Here is a 21,067-nt window from a genome sequence, read left to right on the forward strand (position 1 = left end):
ATATCGAAGTATCCTATTAAATCAATATACAATATAAACATAGACAATTAAAAAGTTTGAGGGTAGTACGTCAAATATATTTGCTACATATAACCATGTGTGTATAAATTTTAACTACATAAATAATAATAAATCAATATATAAAACTAAAATTAATCTATATTTTTTAAGAGTTTAATTTTCGTTTGTCATATTATACTATCAACCAACCAAAGCTTGTAATAAAAATTATTTTTTTAAAAATTATTATAAAGACAACAAATTTTATATGACAATTTATGATAAAATGATAATATAAAAATATTTATACAGACATTTAATTAAGTTCATATTTAACCGCAAGCGTGTAGTTCAGCGGTAGGAGTTGATCCACACTTAAGCAAGGTCAGAGATTTGAATCCTGCCTTGTTATGCAGCTGCGTTAAATCTTGGGGTCAGTTATCCCACCTTTGAGGTGTCTCGTTAAATCTTGGGGCCAGTTATCCTAATCTTTGAGGTGTCTCTAATGTAGCGAGGAGATTAGTCACTACTAACAACAATAGATACTCCAGAGACAAAAAAAAAAAAAACTAAGTTCATATTTTAAAACATAATGTTAATATAAATATAATATTATAAGTTTATATTTTTATTAATATCTATATTGAAAGAAATATATAAATTTTAAAAATATAAAATATCCATCTAAGTTGAGATCATATGACATATATGGTTCAAATCCATCTATAACACGTGTGAAGTTAAAATTTAAAAACTCAATCTCCAAAAAATTATTTTCTGACGAGCTCAGTTAATAAAATGAAACATATCTACCATCTGTCCAGAAATACTTATTGCAGATTAAAAGTGGGCGAAGCAGGGACAGTTGAAGTTATTAAAATTGTATGACAAATTTGGAAGTCAGATGCTATTTGAACATGTAACCGACCTTATCTGTGAACCATTCTTTCTAGAATATTTTTAATAATTTTATAATGTTAATTAAGAAAATATCATGCATAGATAAATGTATTTGATGTTTCAAAGCATAAAAAACAAAATAACTTATTTTATTAAAGTGATTAATTAAGAAAAAAATGGTATAAAAGAATTTAAAACTATTCTTTTCTAGCATGATAACTATAGCCTCTTTTAAAAAAAATTATTTTACAATATTTTTATGTTTTTATATAATTTTATTATTATAATTACGTATAATCGATATAAAGAAATCACATTGTGAATTGAGATAAATGATAAAAATTTAATTTGAAATTATGTTTTTTATGATGCAGTTTTTACACTTCTTATATTTATTAAAATATTTTATTTTGATAGACATATTTACTCAAAAAATAATTTTTTGATGTAAGAGTAAAATTTTTCAAATTATATATATTTATTGATTTTCAGTTCAACAATAATTAAAATCTTGAATCAAATTAAATTCGATTAACAAAATAATAATATATTTGATCTAAAAAAATTTAACATACTCTTTATTCGGTACGTACTCTTAGATATCATTCCCTATTTATTATTTTCCTCATAAAAAATATAATTACTAAAAAGGATGCATTTATGTCGGTGATTTATCTATTTGAGTGAAGTTATTCTAAAATGTAAAACCCGATTAGAGTTTCATATATAAAAATATATAATTATGTAATGTAATTATTTTGACCCATATCCTTTGCCTGAATTTTAGATCCACCCTCGGCTATATAAATGCTGTGTGAGGCCACTTTAGGATATTCATTCTATCTCAAGAAACTTGCTTTCAGTTTCTCTAAATCTCTCTCAATATCTTCACCAAGCATTTGGTTTCAGCTTTAGTTTCCAATATGGAGTTTCCTCTCTCATTCATCTTTACATTACTCAATGTGAGCATCAAAATAATGAACCATCAACCCTGTGCTTATTATTATTTTTTTTCCACTTTGTGGTTCCATTTTATTTCTCAAACCCCCAAGTTAAACTTGATATCTTGTGATACTTATTTAAAATATATATATATATATATTTGATAATGTTTATATAGTTGACTTCATGGTAATGAAGGTTTTATTGTATATTTGATTTGCAGCTTGCAGTGGCAGTAACTCATGCAGCCTTACCTCCTGAAGTTTACTGGAAATCCAAGCTTCCCACTACTCCAATGCCTAAAGCCATTATAGATATCCTACACCCTGGTCAGTGCAAATAGTATATAGTTATTAAACTTCAAATATTAAAATACACTGCTAAGAAGTGGTTGATTTAGGTGGAAGAGAAATGTCATTTCTAGATCTAATAGTCTTTCTCATTATGCTTTATCTGGGATGAAATTTATGTGATTTTTCATTCTTTATTTAGCAGCTCTAAATCTAAATTTCAAGCTATAAAATAAAATATGTCGAAAAAAATAATGATATATAGAGAGAATATATATGTATTGCTCACGCTCACGCTCAGGAATAGAAGGAGAGGAACTGAAAGGGCCACGGTACCCCATTTTTAAAATTAATCAAAATCATATTAAAAATATTTTTTATCTTTTAATGTTTTTTTAAAAACTATTATAAATTAATAGATAAAAGTTATCATGTTAATTTACATTTTAAAAAATATATGTGAAAGATAGATTAAAAAAATATAAAAGATGATAAATTATTTATGATAATAGAATATATATATATATATATATTGCTATGCCTTTCCACATATCGCAGTTTTACAATATCTAATATAAATCACGGTATTATTTGAAGAGCAAGGATGGGATTAATTTTTATATATAAGAGGGACATATAGAATATCCGCATTATTTTGTAAGTCCAAATTCCCACAAGACAGAAAAATGTAACTAGTCGGTAATTGGATAGGTAAAATATGTTTTCATTCTTTTAAAAATTTAATTTCGATTTTTGTCCCTTAATTTTTTTTTTCTCTTTTACTTCTACTAATTTAAAAATACACCATTTTTCTTCCAGATAACAAAAATGGTACTCCTTGCCACAACATTTTCCATTTAAATTTTTTCACATTTTTAAAAAAATATTTAGTAATAGTATATTAAATTAAAAATTCTCTCCTTTAATATTTGAAAATAAATAAAGTAAGAATGATTATATTACAAAATAAAAAAATATTAATTATTAACTTTCCTCTTGGCAGATTGGGTAGAAGAGAAAAGCACGTCAGTGAGCGTAGGCAAGGGAGGCGTGAACGTCGACACAGGGAAAACAAAGCCCGGAGGCACATCAGTCAACGTAGGAAAAGGCGGAGTCAACGTAAACGTAGGCCACGGAAATCCCAATCCCAAGCCCAATCCCAAGCCCAAGCCCAAGCCCAAGCGCAAAGGCACATCCGTCAGCGTCGGGAAAGGTGGCGTGAACGTGCACACAGGCCCAAAGGGAAAGCCCGTGCATGTTGGAGTGGGCCCACACTCTCCATTTGATTACAATTATGCAGCCAGCGATACCCAACTAAACTCCGACCCCAACGTGGCACTCTTCTTCTTGGAAAAGGACTTGCATCAAGGAACCAAATTTAACCTACACTTCACTCCCACCTCAAACATTGAAGCCACGTTCTTGCCTCGCACAGTTGCTGACTCCATACCCTTTTCATCAAACAAGGTCAGCGACACACTCAACGAGTTCTCCATCACGCCAGGCTCAGACGAGGCCCAAACTGTGAAGAACACGTTGAGTGAGTGCCAAGAGCGTGGCATCAAGGGAGAGGAGAAGCGTTGCGTGACTTCACTCGAGTCCATGGTTGATTTCGCCACTTCCAAGCTCGGGAACACTGTTGACGCTGTTTCCACGGAGGTGACAAAAGAGAGTGCGTTACAACAACAACAATATAGAATATCAGGTTATTCAGGCGTTAAGAACTTGGGTGGGGACCACAAAGGTGTTGTTGCGTGCCACAAAGAGAGTTACCCTTATGCGGTGTTCTATTGTCACAAATCGGATAGCACCAAGGTTTATTCTGTTCCGTTGGAGGGTGCTGATGGAAGCAGGGTCAAAGCTGTTGCAGTGTGTCACACTGACACGTCACGTTGGAACCCCAAACATTTGGCCTTCAAAGTGCTTAAGGTTCAACCAGGGACTGTTCCTGTTTGCCACTTTCTACCTCGGGATCATGTTGTCTTTGTTCCCAAGTGAAAATGTTTGGTCCCAGGATGATTTTATAACTAGCTTCATGTTAATCTTATTATGATAATAATACTTCATTATATGTATAACACTAGTGTTTCATCTAGCCACTTGCATGTGCCCATGATGCATTAGCACCATGCTTGTATGTTTTAAACATAATAATATATATGCTATACACTCAGGTTTTCTCTTATTTTTGCTCATATTTATCATAGCTGCTTGCTTCATATGGAATTTTTTTTTATTACCGGCAGTAGAGACAAAGTTACCACGTGCCTCCAAAAAAACAAAGGAACGTATGAGAAAAACGATGATAATTATTTTTCAAAAAATGAGAAGTTACTTTTTTTAGAAAAAAATATTATTTTTTGAATATAAAATAAAAATATAGATGTTTTTAAAAGGAAATTAATAAAATGGCAGCATCGCACTATGAGCTTATAGACGAATGAATTTAATTTTATTGATTGATTGAATAACATAAACGGAACTCCTATGTATATATATAAACATAGGTAACAAACTAATATATGGAAATAACAAACTAATATAATCAATAAATTAATTAAATGATAGAGAATCTGAAGTTGTTGCCGTGTATCTCGCATTACTCCCTCTCAAGTTGGAGAGTGAGCATTGTGAACTCCCAGTTTGGACAATAATATTGCATGAAATTGCTTTGCACCTAATGCTTTTGTGAACATATCAGCTTGCTGACAAGTGGTTGGTATGTATGATGTAGTGAGGGCCCCTGATTGCAAACGTTCTCGAACAAAATGACAATCAACTTTGATGTGTTTTGCTCGTTCATGAAAAACGGGGTTGGAAGCCAAGTGCAATGCTGACTGATTATCACAAAGAAGGGTTGTTGGCTTTTTACAAGGCACTTGTAGAGTTGCAAGAAGGGACCTAAGCCATACTACCTCATTAGCAGCATGGGACATTGCTCTATATTTTGCCTCTGTTGATGACTTAGACACAGCGGCTTGTTTTTTGGTCTTCCATGAGATAGGTACAGGTCCAAGCTTCATTAAATATCCAGTAATTGATCTTCTGGTTATGGGACATGATACCCAATCAGAATCACTATAGCTAACCAGATTTAGATCATTTTCTTTGGGCAAGATAATTTCCTGACCAGGAGATGACTTCAAGTAGCGTAACACTCTCATTGCAGCATGCCAATGCTCTTGTCTTGGTGCTTGCGTGAATTGACTAAGAACATGAACTGAATATGAGATTTTCGGCCTAATAATGGTTAAGTAGATCAATCGACCAAATTAACCTTCTATATTGAGGAGGATTAGGGTAAAGAGTTCCAAAGTCTGCAGATAAGCGGTGGTGTTGTTCCATTGGAAATGAGCAAGGCTTGCAGTCCAACATGCCACATTCTTTTAAAATATCTAAAGTGTATATTCGCTGACATAGAAACATACCTATAGGACCTCGTGCTAGCTCTAAACCAAGGAAATACTTCAAAGGTCCAAGGTCCTTCATGTGAAAACACTTGCTTAAATATAATTTGAAATGATCACAAGCTCCATTGTCATTGCTAGCTATCACCAAATCATCCACGTAAATAAGGACAACAATAAAGATAGAATCAATGGAATAGGTGAAAAGGCTATGATCAACATCACTTTGAAAAAAACCATAGCGAAGCAATGCCTTTGAAAGTTTTGCATACCAATTCCTTGAGGCTTGTTGGAGACCATACAAAGACTTTTGTAAACGACATACCATTCCTTTCTTAGGCGTGACATATCCTGGAGGAACCTCCATATAAAATTCCTCTTGGAGATCTCCATGGAGGAATGCATTGCTAACATCCATTTGATGCAAATACCAACCTTTTGCTATGGCTATTGTAAGGAGGCAATGTACCGTGGTCATTTTAGCAACTAGGGCAAACGTCTAGGTGAAGTCTTCCCCCTCAATTTGTGTATACCCCTTTGCTACAAGTCATGCTTTGTATTTATCGATCTCACCGTTGGCTTTGTACTTTATTTTGTAAACCCATCTACATCCTACAGGTTTCTTGTCATGAGGCAATGTTTCTATTGTCCATGTGTTGTTCTCCTCAAGAGCTTGAATTTCTTGAGCCATGGCATCACGCCACTTTTTGGACTTTTAGCTGCCTGTGAGTAGTTCTTTGGCTCATCATGAGTAGAGATGGCTACCAAGAAGGCTTGATATGTGGGTGAGAAACAATTGTAATCAACAAATTGTGATATGGAATAAGACTTACCAGAAGGAGATGATGGCCTGGGTGGCATGTGTACAGGATTATTTACTACTGCATGACAATAATAGTCTCTTAAGTACGAAGGTGGTCTTCGAGTACGTGTAGCAAAAGCTATCTCATTAGATATTTTGACTTCTTCATTTTCTTGGTGGGTATTGTTAGACCCCATGTGATTTGATTATGGTGTTGAATCATTGTTGGATGCACAAAGATCATCATAAGAGATGATTGATAATTCTGAAGCATTGCGTTGAATGATAGGTTCATCATCTTGCATAGGCATTGTGTTGTTAAACATTATTGTCGAAGAATTTTTGGGAATAGTACTTGTATCTCCATGTGTAGAGAAAGGAAAAATCTTCTCATAAAAGATTACATCTCTAGAGATTGAAAATTTCTTTGTCTCCACGTTGTAGACTCTCCATCCCTTTTGACCTTGTGGATAACCAACAAAAATACACTTATGCGCCCTTACTCCAAATTTATCATGTTGTTGAGCTTTGATATAAAAAAGGCAACCTAGAATTCGCAAGTGGTCATAGATAGGTGGTTTTCCATACAACATCTCATAAGGTGTAATACCATCATTGGCCACTGTTGGTGTTTGATTTATAAGATGTGTTGCGGCAAGTACACATTCACCCCAAAATGAGATGGGTAAGCATGATTGAAATTTGAGTGCTCGTGCCACATTTAAAATATGTCTATGTTTTCGCTCCACTCTTCCATTTTGTTAAGGAATACCTATGCATGAGGTTTCATGAATAATGCCTTCCCTTTGAAAGAAAGTTTGAATCACATTATTAGTGAATTTTGTCCCATTGTCACTCCTAACCGCTTTGATGTTCCTACTAAATTGAGTTTGAATCATATTACAAAAATTCATGAGGATGTTTGGAGTCTCAGATTTTTCTTTTAGCAGATAGACCCATACTGCTTGAGTGTAGTCGTCCACTATTGTAAGAAAATAATGTGCCCCATTATGTGTCATCGTATAATATTTCCTCCAAAGGTCGCAGTGTATTAAGGCAAAAGGTGTCTCAGCTTTATTGTTACTCAAAGAAAAAGGAAATCTACATTGTTTAGAGCGATGACATACATCACAACATTCTAACTTATTCTTATCAAAATGAAAATTCAAAGAAATAGATAACTGAGACAATATTTGATCCGAGGGATGACCCATCCTTGCATGCCACAAGTTAGTTGCATCTTCATGAATTGCCACCAAAGATGTGCCCATTGTCGTACTCTTGAGAATATAAATCCCGTCACATGAGTCACCCAAGCCAATCATTCTCCTTGTGGTTTGGTCCTGTATCACACAATTATGAGTAGAGTAAGTCATCGTGCAGTTTAAATCACAAGTCAATTTGTGAACAAGATCAAGTTGCAATTAAATTGTGGAATATAAAGGACATCATGCAATTTGATGTTATTATTTAAAGTGATAATCCCCATTCTATCTACCACTACCCTATCCCCAGTAGGAACAGCGATGTAGAAAGGAGCATTAATTGATCATAGGTTCTCAAATAGTGAATGCAATGGAGTCATATGGTGCGAAGCTCCACTATTTAAGACCCAGGTATGTCATTTATCAAATATTTGTTTACCTACCATTTGATCGAGGTGTTCGACATTTTTAGCACATGACCCGAACATGGCATGACCTTTAACATTTTCATTGTGCATGGTAGTCTTATTTTGTTCACCATCAGTTCGTGCCAAACGAGTCATTCCACCATTTTCTCCCTTTTTACTTGCATCATGACTTGTTCTACGATTATCCCAATTTGTTGGATAACCAATTAACTCATAGCACCTAGCCTTTTCATGTCCTATCTTCCCATAATAGTCGCACTTGGGTCGTGGACCTTCACGGTTCTTGTACTTGTTCGTGTAAAAGGCTGCACCTAATTCCAGCTTCAGTTCTTTGTCTTTCACAACTGCTACACATGCTTCTTCTCTCAGCACGTGGTTGAACACTCGTGTAAGTGAGGGTAGAGGGTCAGTGTTGAGTATGGTTCCCTTAATATGACCAAATTGATCATTATCAAGGCTCCCAAGGAACAAATGTACATGTTGATCTTGTTCTCTTTGTGCTAGCTCCTTGAATGCACCACAACTATATTGTGGTAACGGCTACAATTCTCCTAGCTCGTCCAATAGACTTTTGAATTTTGTGTAGAAGTTTGTGACACTTAGGTGTGAGTCTTGTAGCATTAGGTAGAGATCATGCCAAAGTTGATGGACTCGAGGTGCGTTGGTCTAAGAAAACCTCTCTTCTAAATCAAGTCAAACATATCTTGCAGTGGTAGCATGAGATATGCTTCCGTGCAAGGTAGGATCAGTCGAATTGATGATCCATGCTATCACCATGGAATCAACTTTCTCCTAATTGTTGTACTGAGGTGATTTTGTTGTCGGTTTGTTAATGCTTCTATCAATAAATCTGAGTTTTGTCTTCGCACGCAAGGTTGTCCTCATAGATCGAGCCCAATTGCGGTAATTTTCACCTGTGAGTGGAATTGCAACCAACGACGTCCCGGGATTATCAGATGACTCGAGGTAGTATGGTGATGATGATGTGATCATGAGGTGTTTTTCTCCTTTGCTAGAAACATGGTTCTTCTCCATGTCCCCGTTGACCAGCTCTAATGCCATAATAAAATGGCAACACCGCACTGTGAGGCTTATAGACGAATGAATTTAATTTTATTGATTGATTGAATAACATACACTGAATTCTATGTATATATATAAACATAGGTAACAAACTGATATATGGAAAAATAACATACTGATATAATCAACAAATTAATTAAATGATAGAAAATATGAAGTTGTTGCCATGTATCTCGCATTACAAACAGACACCAAATATTATATCTATTTTATATATATTGTTATAGATTATTGTTTTGGATCATATTATTGTAACAACTTTATAGTAACCGTGAGCGTCTAATAACTAATTTATAGATTTGGCTTCCTTAAAGCAAGTAAATAAATTATGAGAAAATTCATGGTTAACTCATGCACAATATGCTATGCATATATGTGTAAAATTAAAAATTAACTTTTTTTTATGATTGAAATTACTTTACTCTCTACTATATATAGATTGCAAAAATATTTACATATGTTATCTTTAAATAATAAAATGATTTCAAATTTATTAAATAATTTTGCGATAGATTATAAATATATGTTATGTGATACTTCTATATTTCAAATTATTTATAAATCATGCATTGCATGATTAATTTATGAAAATAGTATTTTCTTAAGAGAAAAAATATATCACGAGTAGAGATTATTGCATTACAAACGGATAGATTCGTGTTGGTAGAAGTGGGGCAAATATTCCCACTAAATTTTTTATGTCAATTATTTTCTCAATATATATTATAATAAGATATATTATTCATAATGTTAAAAACTAATTATTTTATTGCCTTTTTGTGTTTTATATTATAAAAAAATTTAAAAGTAGTATATTATTTTTGAAATATATTTTTATTTTAAAAAAATATATCTAAGTGTAGTTTGGTAGTTTGATTTTTCTTAAAAATAAATGGATGTAAGTTATCAAATGTATGTGAGTTTTATTAAAATACATCTTCTTTTTTAAAATGAGTATATTAGCAAGTTATAACCATAATATTTTTTAAAAGGTATTTAAATGTAACTTGTTAACTTCCTCCTTTTAAAAAAAAAAGTAGTTGTGAATTAACAAACTTATATGTGTGCGCGGTGTGTCATGTTAATTATAATCACTACAAGAAATTTCGAGATTATAGACGGCCAAAATCCGTGGGTAACACTTCATTTTCGACGGATTACATATGGAGAACAATTTGTCGGTAAATTGCTCGTCTGAAATATTTATCGACAGATTATAATCCGTGGGTAACTTTCCGACAGAATTACCCACAGATTTATCTCTGGGTAATTTCCCACGGATTTTATCCGTGGAAAATTATCAAATCTGTGGGAAATTACCCACGAATAATTCTGTAGGTATTGTTGATAATATTTTTTAAAAAAATTCAAAATTGTATTAAATAATAATCTTGTTTAAAGATATTAAATCAATCATAATTATGTAAATCAAAACAAGTTTAATCATTCATACAAAATAAAATGTCATACATAACAAATAAAGTTTAGGGTTCAAATTTAAAAACAAAATACAGTATGTTCAGTAGAATTATAACATAATATCTAATAATCTGAATATCCAGGTGAATGTTGTTGATGTTGGTCATTAGCTTGTTAATCCTCTGTTGGTTGTCGATTGTCTTGTTGTTGGTCTTCTTGGTGTCTGTTTGGTTGTTGATGTTGATGTTGTTACTGTTGAAGAGTAGTATGCATAATAGGTAGTAGGAATGGGAGTACAACATTGAGAAATGTGTTGAACTGAGTCTGATACTGGGAACGCATCTGACGCATCTCTTCCTCATTAGCTAAAACTCGTTGTGTCAACTGAGAAATCTCTTGTGTATTCTAAGACTGACTTAAAGATGTCCCCACAAAGCTGCTATCCTCATTCTCATAAATATCTCATGTACCATAACGACGTCCCTTGTATTTTCCACCGATATCTGCATTCCAACATTGACTTCTAAGTCTATCCTCCTCAATAGGGTCTAAAAGGGTGCATTCTGAGGTGCCAACAGTGGATCCAACCTCAGATATAGCTTAAGAAAATATAGCTTCAAGATCTTCCTATTATCATCATAAACAATACGTAAAAATAGTGTAAACGTTAATAAAATTAAAGACAAATAAAATAACATAATAGACTCACATGTGTCCGCCTAGATCTATCATCAACAAACTGACCAGTGTCTTTTCGTATATGAGTTTGCTGAAAAAGTTCATCATGGTGTACAGGTCGACCAAGCTCATTTTCCTACAAATAAAAACATCATATAAATCAAAATTTAACATATAAAATTAAGCATTAAAAAAATGAAGACTAAAATATAAACATACCATGTGAATGGCATGTTCATTCATGTTGATGGAGCCACATGTGTTCATACTTCCACTCTTTTCAAATGCTTTATTTTTTTGTGCTTGTGTACACTTTGTACGATATGTAGGTGCATTCCAATATTCTAATAAAGATTTCCACACACGATCTTTAATCCAATCTGGTTTCTTATTTTTCTTTCAGGCATCCATAAACATCTCAAAGTCTATGAGAGGCTTTTGCATTGAATTTTTTTTATATATTACTTTCATGCTCAGGACTCCATTTCACCATCCTCTATTAACAACCATATAGATTAATTAATAACCAAAGAAACATCTCAGAAAGTCTATGAGAACAAGAAAGTATTTAACAATAATATATATATATATATATATTTAATGAATCTATGAAAAATATGCTTATATGGGTTTAATACAATTCAATACAAATCAATCAGTCATTGCAACAATCCAATACAATTAATCAATGAACTCCTATAGAATTCATAACTGCTTACTTTTGTAAAACGTAGATAAAGACTAATGTGATGATAAAATAAACATGTACTTAAAAAATTCAAATAAGACGACATATTAATAAAGTTCAATACAATTATTAAATAGTGTAGTTTTATAAACATATTGATAGAAGATTTACTTGATTGATTTCTATCTCGAAAATAAATAGTTTTTAATTAAATTAATTATTTAATCAAAATTAATATGATGAATAATTGAGATTCTGGTTGAAGAAAAATGGGGTTGTAGAGGATTCTAATTTGTGTGACCATATGCAAAGCAATTGCAAGCTACCACTTTAACTCACACTACAACATTTTTAATAGTGGCTTACCAATATGTGTGCACGACTTTAACTTGCTTTAATTGGAATGTTGGATCACTGTAAAAGCAAGAAAAGGGAAAGGTAGGTAATTAGTCATTATATATATTGCAAAATTCTTGGTTCAACGAGCATGGAAATCAGGGTGGGGGAAGGGCTTTTACATATTCACTGCGCGCATAGTTAAAATAGTCACCGCAACGTACAATTTTTTTTGCCTAATTTCACCCACATTATAGACCCTAAACCAAACCCAAACATTCATTCAAAAACTCCAATAAACCTATAACAAATTCGAATCATGAGAAAACCTTAGCACTGAGCAATTTTCTAGAACAAACAAAAAATCAGAATCTAATATACATAAGCGTAAAGGAGCACTAACCTCGAAAGATTTTGGACTCTTGTTCCGAACCTGAGTTGCAGAATGTAGAAGAAAAGAATGCAAAGGTTCAAATTGTTTGGAATGATAGGGTGCAGATGGGGGCATTGGAGATTGATCGGACGGATATAAAGCCCATCCGTGTATTTTTGGCCATGTTGGATTCCTTTATTTCTTGCCCTTTCTTTTTGGGCCTCAGCCCGTAAAGCTTCCGGAGGCCCTTTTTTAGGTGGACATGAAAATCTATATTGGGTATTTATTTTTAATGTATTGAAAATCTTATCGTAATATATATATAGAGTGATCAAGATATTTCGTGTCTCTAATAGTTACATATAGATAAAATATTATAAGGTTGCAGATAGTTATTATTCATAAAAGATATAAGAAATTTGTTTTACATCAAAGGGATATAATGGTTAACTTAAAAGTAGAGACTAAAAACAGTTACATATCTAAGTATCCCTTTTATAATAGGTATATATAATATAATCATATACAATTTTATTTTTAAATTTATTTTAATTTTTAATATATTATGAATGATATATTTTATTATTTATTATATTAATATTACATTTCAATCTACTAATTTAATTATAACATTAAATTTTTAAAGAAAAAGTTAGAATTGACTTAAACACTTAAAATATATTTTAATACACAACTTTTATCTTTAGAGATCAATTTTAGGAACTGAAATTAATATATAAAAAAATAATGATTGAAAAATAATAATTTTATCTTTATAGTAAAGAATTTGAAATAATGAAATATCATGATCATATTGTAAAACTTCAACTTTAAAATAAAAATATATTACATTTATAAAAAAAATTATTTAAACAACTATCCCAACTCTAAGAATGGTAGCTATTATTGTAGGTAAACTCTATCAAAGGTAGGAAACTATCCCAACTACCCTTATGCTCTAAGATGCAAGCCCTTAACAAGTCTTTCAAATACTGTATAGTTCTTTCAGTTTAGCCATCTGTTTGGGGATAGTAGGCTGAACTCGATCTAAGCTTAGTGCCTAAAGCCGCATGCAAGCTCTCCCAAAATCTAGAGGTGAACCTAGGATCTCTATCAGACACTATACTAGTAGGGACACCATGCAATCTCACAATCTCCTCTATGTACAACTTAGTTAATCTCTCTAAAGGGTACCTAATATTAATGGGAATAAAATGGGCAAATTTAGTCAATCTATCCACAATGACCCATATGGCATCCAAGTTCTTCACTGTCCTAGGTAACCTAACTACAAAATCCATAGAGATACTATCCTATTTCCACACCAGCACGTCTAAAGGTTGTAACAAACTGGAAGGTCTTTGGTGTTCTACCTTAGCTTTCTGACATACTAGGAAGGCATACACAAATTCCTCTACTTCCCTCTTCATCTTAGGCCACCAAAACATCTTCTTAAGGTCTTGGTACATCTTAGTGGCTCCTGGATGGATACTAAGGCTACTCCTATGACCTTCTTCTAGGATTGCTCTCTTAAGCTCAAGCACACTAGGAATGCACAACCTATCCTTAAATCTCAACACTCAATCCACTCCAACTCTAAACTCACTCTCCACACCTTGATTCAACTTCTCTACTTGACTCAATAAGAAAGGATCTACCTTTTGACCTACTCTGATCTCATCTATCAAGCTATTAATCACTCTCAAGGCTCCCAACTTAATACTTTTAGCGGTCAGCTCACACACTAAGCTCATATCTCTAAAATCCTCAATCATATGCAACTCCCTAATCATCAAAGAATACAATCTCAAAGATTTCCTACTTAAAGCATCAGCTACGACATTAGCCTTACCAGGATGGTAATTCAATTGAAAATCATAATCCTTAAGGAATTCTAACCATCGCCTTTGCCTCATATTCAATTCCTTTTGGTCAAACAAGTATTTAAGGCTTTTATGGTCACTAAAAATCTCAAATCTATACCCAAACAAGTAATGTCTCCACAACTTAAGAACAAATACTACTACCTTACCCTCTTGCATAAGCACTCCTCCTAAACCCAATTTAGAGGCATCACAAAATACCTCAAAGGTCTTACTAGGGTTAGGTAACACTAACACAGGGGCACACGTTAATCTCCTTGTAAGCTCTTAAAAACTTTCCTTACACCTAGAATCCCACACAAAGGGTTGGTCCTTCTTAGTCAACATAGTCAATGGAAGGGCTAGCCTAGAGAAATTCTCTATGAACCTTCTGTAATAACCAACTAGTCCTAGGAAGCTCCTAATCTCAAATATTGATCTAGGTGCACTCCATTCTAACACAGCTTCTACCTTAGCAGGATCTACAACTATCCCACCGTCAGATATCACATGTCCTAGAAAGTTTACACTATCCAACCAAAACTCACATTTTGACAATTTAACATACAACTGCTTCTCCTTAAGGGTTTGAAGGACAATCCTAAGGTGGTCAACATGTTCCTCTCTAGTCTTACAATTCATTAGGATATCATCTATGAAGACCACTACAAATCTATCCAAGTAAGGGGTGAAAGATCCTATTCATGTAGTTCATAAAAACACCAGGTGCATTAGTCACACCAAAAGGCATAACTAAATACTCATAGTGTCCATAACGTGTCCTAAAGGCAGTCTTAAGAACATCCTCAGCTCTCACTCTAATATGATGGTATCCTGACCTTAAATGTATCTTACTGAACACACAAGCCCAACTAGTTGATCCATAAGGTAATCTATCCTAAGCAAGGGATACTTATTCTTAATGGTCACTTTATTCAGTTGGCTATAGTCTATGCAGAACCTCATGCTCCCATCTTTCTTCTTAAGCAATAAAAAAGGCGTTCCCCAAGATGAGACACTAGGCCTAATGAATTGTTTCCCTTGCAACTCCTTTATCTGTTTCTTAAGCTCAGCTAACTCCTTAGGGGACATCCTATAGGGTGCTATAGATATAGGTGAGGTACTGGTACTAAGTCTATGCTAAACTCACTCTCTCTCTCAGGTGGTAAACTAGACACATCCTTAGGTAAAACCTTTGGGAATTCTCTCACTAAGGGAATCTCATCTAGCTTACTATCAGTCTCAAGTGTTAAGGAAGCTAAGATCATGTACACCCTTTCATTTTCTTTTAAACAAGTTTTAATATTGGCAGCACTAAGAAATTCTGTACTCCTACATTCCCCGAAGGAAATGGATTTATCAAAACAGTTTAAAAGGACATGGTTGGAAGATAACCAATCCATACCAAGGATAACATCTAATTGACTAAGAGGTAAACAAATCAAGTCAACTAGAAATTGCTTGTTAGAAATAAACAAAGGACACTTCAAACAGACTTGAGATGTAATTACAGGACCATCAGTAGAGGTTTCAACAATCAAATCAAAATCAAAATAGGACACATGCAATTTCAAACTTTGGACACAAGAAATAGAAATGAAGGAATGAGTTGCACCAAAGTCAAATAGTACAATAAAAGGAGTCCTAGCTATGAAACAAGTACCTTGTATTAGATTTTTAGACTGAGCAGCTTTAGTACCGCTAAGAGAAAATACTCTCCCAGTAGCCTTTGGATGCTCAACTTGGACACTTGATCCTATAACACGTGGTCTTGGTGGTTCAGGACACTAAGTGTTGATATGATCCTTTCCATTACAATTGAAGCACGTGACATCCTTGTCAGGACATTCATAGCTAATGTGGCCATGTCACCCACACTTCTTGCATCGATCTGTGGAAGTAGAAACAGAGCCTCCAACACTCCCTATGTCACTCACAATAGATCTTCCAGCATAAGGCTTGCTTCCCCCAACATGTTAGTTACTCCCACTAGCAGCAGCTCGACTCCCTTGGAACTTAGCAAGAGCGGAGTAAGGTTTACTCCTACTCAAAGCACCAGAACTTGCAGCATGCATAGGACCTCCAACTCCCTTGTAGAAAGCGGCACGTGCATGGTTGTCACGATCATAGATGCTACACTTGTTAACTAGAGTAGGAAAGTGATAGATCTCCTGATAGTTAATTGAAGTCTTCACCTCAGGATGCAGACCATTTACAAACTTTATGCACTTAGCTCTTTCACCACCCTCACCATGGTAATGAGTACAATAGCGAACCAAAGCATCAAATTTGGCAGCATACTCTGCCACTGTATCATTCCCTTGCTTCACCTCAAGGAATTCCACTTCCTTCTGACTCCTCACATCATCTAGGAAATACTTCTCAAGGAAGACCCTCTTGAAGTTGTCATAATTCAAGTGCACCCCTCTATCCATCATCCTCTTAATAGTTGTATTAGCCCACATACATTTGAAAAAAGTAACCGAGAATCGACCATGATAGTTTATCTCAATTATGTCTATTAATTTCCCATAATAAGGCACTACCCCAAACTGCATTTGATTGTCGCTACTACTTGCATAGCTCTTTGTCCCAAATGTACCAAATATTCTACTATTTTGTGTTTTAAGTCCTTCATCTCTCTCCAATGTATGAAACTTAAACTCATTAACATTGTATGCACTAAAGTGCTTTGCACAATCAATTGGACCCACAACTAAGAACTTTAACTCATCTGAATAGGATCCATTCGAGTCATTTCTTATCTAAAAATAAATAAATAAAATGTCATAAAAATATATATAAATTTTATATAAAAAAAACTTGAATTGTGTAAATATACATACACGACGTGAAAACCACCCTACAAATTCCCTATGAACCATCTTGTCAATTATAAAGGATGATCTTGTACGACTTCTCATTTGTTTTCGAAGAATGTCTCTATATTCCCTATGTGCAATATGGGAAGTAATTATAAGTTAATGATTAAGTAAAGTCCAGTCATAAAAAAATTATAAAGTTAGAGTACTTATAGAAGAAAAAGGTCAACTTGTGCACAATTGGTCAACAGATGACGATGTGCCTATAACTTTACCTTTGCAAATAAATTGAAGTATTTATAACCCCTAATTGGTTTTCCCATAGGTGGAAACTAAGTGCTTTAACTTGATGAAGCATTATCAGGTTCATCATTAACATGACCTAATTGATTAAATATAGTTTCAATTCCATCTAAATATCTAGAGCAAAAAGTCAAAGCCTCTTCAGCCTTGTATCATTCAGCTATTGAGCCTTCTAGTTGAACCCTATTACAAATATAAGACTTTAATTTTCCTAAGTATCTCTCAATGGGATACATCCATCGATTTGGACGGGTCCTCCAAGTTTGGCATCTTCAACTAAGTGCACAATCAAATGAACCAAGACTGTAAAAAATGAAGGTGGAAATAACATTTCATTGTGACATAGTGTGAGAGAAACTATACTTTGTAGTTGATCAAGTTCATCAACTTTTAATACTTTATTACATAGTTGTTTAAAAAACGAACACAAATCAATCAAAATAGAACAAACTTGCTTAGGGAGTGTCTTTCTCATTGCTAAAGGTAAAAATTGTTCCATCAAAACATGAGTCATGACTTTTCAATCCTCTAAGCTTACGCTGATTGTCATCAATGCATCTGATGATGTTACTTGAGTATCCATCTGGAATAGTAACATTCATTAAAGTTTTGAGAAATATATCCGTATTTGCATTTGTCAATGTATATATAGCAGGAAGATATCTACCATTTTGTTGAGGCCAAAGATAAGATCTAATACCCCACTCTTATAAGTCTTTTTGTGCATTTAAATGATCATTTGATTTTTTTTTGAGTCATTCAACAATGTAAAAATCACATTATCACATAATGTGCATCACATCAAGGTTGTGGTGCAACAAATTTCTTACCCAATAAGGAAGCTAAAATAATATACTCTTATTTCACCATTACATAGTACTTACTTTTGTATGACTTTGTCCTTGTTTTTCCTTCACTTCATTTTTTGGTTCTTTCCCAAATATAACATTAAGGTTCTCAACTTGTCGTAAGACATCTGTGCCTGTTATTGCCAAAGGTGGATTTCTATTTTCTACATTTCCATCAAATTTACTTTGAACCAATCTAAATTTATGCCTTTGATCCAAATAACGACAATGACCCATGAAACAAAACTTTTTTACGATTACGAAGGTGATTAGAAGTTGAGTCAAAATTGCATCTAAGACAAGCTAATCTAGTATGTGTGTTCCATCCAGACAATGTTCCAAGACTAAGAAAGTTGCTAATAGTCCACAATAACGTTTCATGCATATTAAACACTTCATTGTTATGTGAGTCAAGTGTTCGAATGTCAGTGTTCCATAACTCTTTTAACTCCTCTATCAATGGTTGTAGATATACATCTATATCATTTCCTGGTGCTCGCTTACCAGGAATGATCATGGAAAGAATGAATGGACTTGACTTTATACACATCCAAGGAGGAAGATTGTAGGGTGTGAGTACAACTGGCCAAATACTATGACTTACATTCATATGTGCAAATGGATTGAACTCATCAGTAGCCAAACCAAGTCCTACATTTCGAGGGTCTGAAGAAAATTTAGGATGCATTAAGTTAAAGTCCTCCCATGCTTCAGAATCTCTTGGATGCCTTAATATGCATTCATACTATCTAATGCATGCCATTGCATGTGCTAAGCTATTTTAGAAGACATAAACATCCTCTATAAATGTGGCTTGAAAGGAAAATATCTTAAAACTTTGGCAGGAACCTTTTTTTGCTTATTAGTAGTAGCATCACTAATTGTACTCTTGTTTTTTTATTCTTCCATCTAAAAGCATTGCATTTCTTACAATTTTCTCTATCTTTGTGTTCTCTAAAGTATAACATGCAATCATTTGGGAAATCATCAATTTTGGTGTAATGAAGGCCAAACTTATTTATAATTTTCTTGGCTTCATAAAATGAACATGGGATTTTAGCATGCTCAAATGCTTCTGCTAACAACTCTAGTATCATTGACATTTCCTTGTCACTCATTCTACATAGACACTTGATGTGATACAACTTGACCAAGAAGGAAAGCTTAGAATATTTATCACATCCTTCATACAAACTTTGTTGCCCATCATGCATTAACTCCAAATATTCTCTAATTTCATCGGGCATCATTTGGCTTGATTCAAGACATATATCCTCATCATCAACCACATTGTCATTATGGACAAAATTCCCAAATGCGTCATTAACCATGTCACATATGGGATTATCAGCAACAACTCTATCTTCATTCTATTGTGGTATTAGAGGTGTCTCAACTACATTTTGTACACAACTAGTCTCGCCATGGAGAAGCCAAAATGTATACCCTTTTGAAAAAGGTTTCAAAATCAAGTGCTTGTACGTTGCTTCCCGAGTTTGCGATTTGTTAAACTTGCATTTCAAACATGGACATATTATCTTACCATCAACGCTCTTATTAGCAAATGCAATGTCCAGGAATTTATCCAATCCTTCCAGATATTGATGTGTATTCCGTGGAAAGTCAATCCAAGACAACCATTAAATACGATATCTAAAAAAGAAAGCTAAAAAAAATGAGTAAAAAATTAGAATACATACATAATTTATATGTTTACTAAAAGAGAAAGATAAAAAAAAAAATAAGTAAAAAAAATTAATTAGAATATAAACACAATCCTATTTTATGGCTCTTTGTTCCATTGAAAAAGATAAATAGTATCCTATTTCATAGTTAACTATCTCATCCACCGAGTATAATTATATATATATATACCAATCATGACTCAAAAAAACATGTTCCATTCAAGAAAATATGTATTAAGTATAACTCAAGAATAAATAACAGTCTATTGTGGTTAATAAGATTAGTATACCTGATAAGTACTTTAGACCAAAGTCTTAGGATCAATGTATCATGAGTGGGAGTTGCTAGATGTGATGGTAATTTTCCTTAGCTGCCATACATATTTTTTTAGTGAATAGCATATATAGACAATTCATTAATCAACCCTAAGCACAAAAATTTATTGAAAAGTAAAATGTATAAATTATGAAAAGGTTATAACATATAACTTATTTGATTCATATTTACTCTGATATGATAGAGAATCTAGTTTATAGCAAGGAATAATATTCTAGTATTTTGAAAAAATGCTCAAGGGGAGACAAAGACCAATAGTATGCAATATATTTGAAAAAAAAATGGATGAGTGTCACCTAGGTAGAAACTTTGTGTTTGGTGTGTCACTATTATAAATAGAATTAAGTTATAAAAGCTAAGTTTTATATAGTAGTTTAGTTTAAAATATAATATGTTTTTCTGCATAATAATCTTCATACAGGTGAATCATTTATAAGCATTTTTAAAATTCTTGTGCATTATATAATATGCTTAATTAATGTAATAGAAATTTATAAGTATTTTTAAAATTATTTATGATCAGTCAAGTAGATTTAATCATTCTTTATAATCATGATTCTAAAATTTATGATTCTTAAAACTATGAGTCTCACATGAAAAAACTTTCGTTTTACCAAACGACCCTAATGATAATATATTATTAGTATAATATTTTTACA

General features: G+C 33.2%; 2 protein-coding genes and 1 long non-coding RNA gene across 3 annotated transcripts; 1 reads left to right on the forward strand and 2 right to left on the reverse strand.

Moving 5' to 3' along the window:
- The first annotated feature begins 1,703 nt into the window (after window positions 1-1,703).
- On the forward strand, window positions 1,704-4,317 carry LOC109808551 (BURP domain protein RD22). The gene is made up of 3 exons (XM_020371591.3): window positions 1,704-1,862; window positions 2,066-2,171; window positions 3,136-4,317. Exons 1-3 carry the CDS (start codon window positions 1,824-1,826, stop codon window positions 4,128-4,130), a joined length of 1,140 nt encoding a protein of 379 aa, XP_020227180.1. The 5' UTR covers window positions 1,704-1,823; the 3' UTR covers window positions 4,131-4,317.
- Window positions 4,318-6,905: 2,588 nt separating this feature from the next.
- Window positions 6,906-8,751, reverse strand: LOC145952066 (uncharacterized). The gene is made up of 3 exons (XM_083064286.1): window positions 8,674-8,751; window positions 7,990-8,514; window positions 6,906-7,684 (listed from the first exon to the last, which is right to left on the reverse strand). The coding sequence occupies exons 1-3, from the start codon at window positions 8,749-8,751 to the stop codon at window positions 7,103-7,105; spliced, it is 1,185 nt and encodes a 394-aa protein (XP_082920412.1). The 3' UTR covers window positions 6,906-7,102.
- Window positions 8,752-9,882: 1,131 nt separating this feature from the next.
- Window positions 9,883-14,576, reverse strand: LOC114916514 (uncharacterized). Its single transcript, XR_003804970.2, has 5 exons — window positions 12,582-14,576; window positions 12,209-12,256; window positions 11,374-11,650; window positions 11,186-11,290; window positions 9,883-11,103 (listed from the first exon to the last, which is right to left on the reverse strand). It is a non-coding gene; the product is annotated as an uncharacterized LOC114916514 (long non-coding RNA).
- Between the last annotated feature and the right edge of the window lie 6,491 nt (window positions 14,577-21,067).

Source organism: Cajanus cajan, chromosome 9 (assembly GCF_000230855.2).
Source record: "Cajanus cajan strain Asha chromosome 9, NIPB_CcT2T_4, whole genome shotgun sequence".
Taxonomy (NCBI): Eukaryota; Viridiplantae; Streptophyta; class Magnoliopsida; order Fabales; family Fabaceae; genus Cajanus; species Cajanus cajan.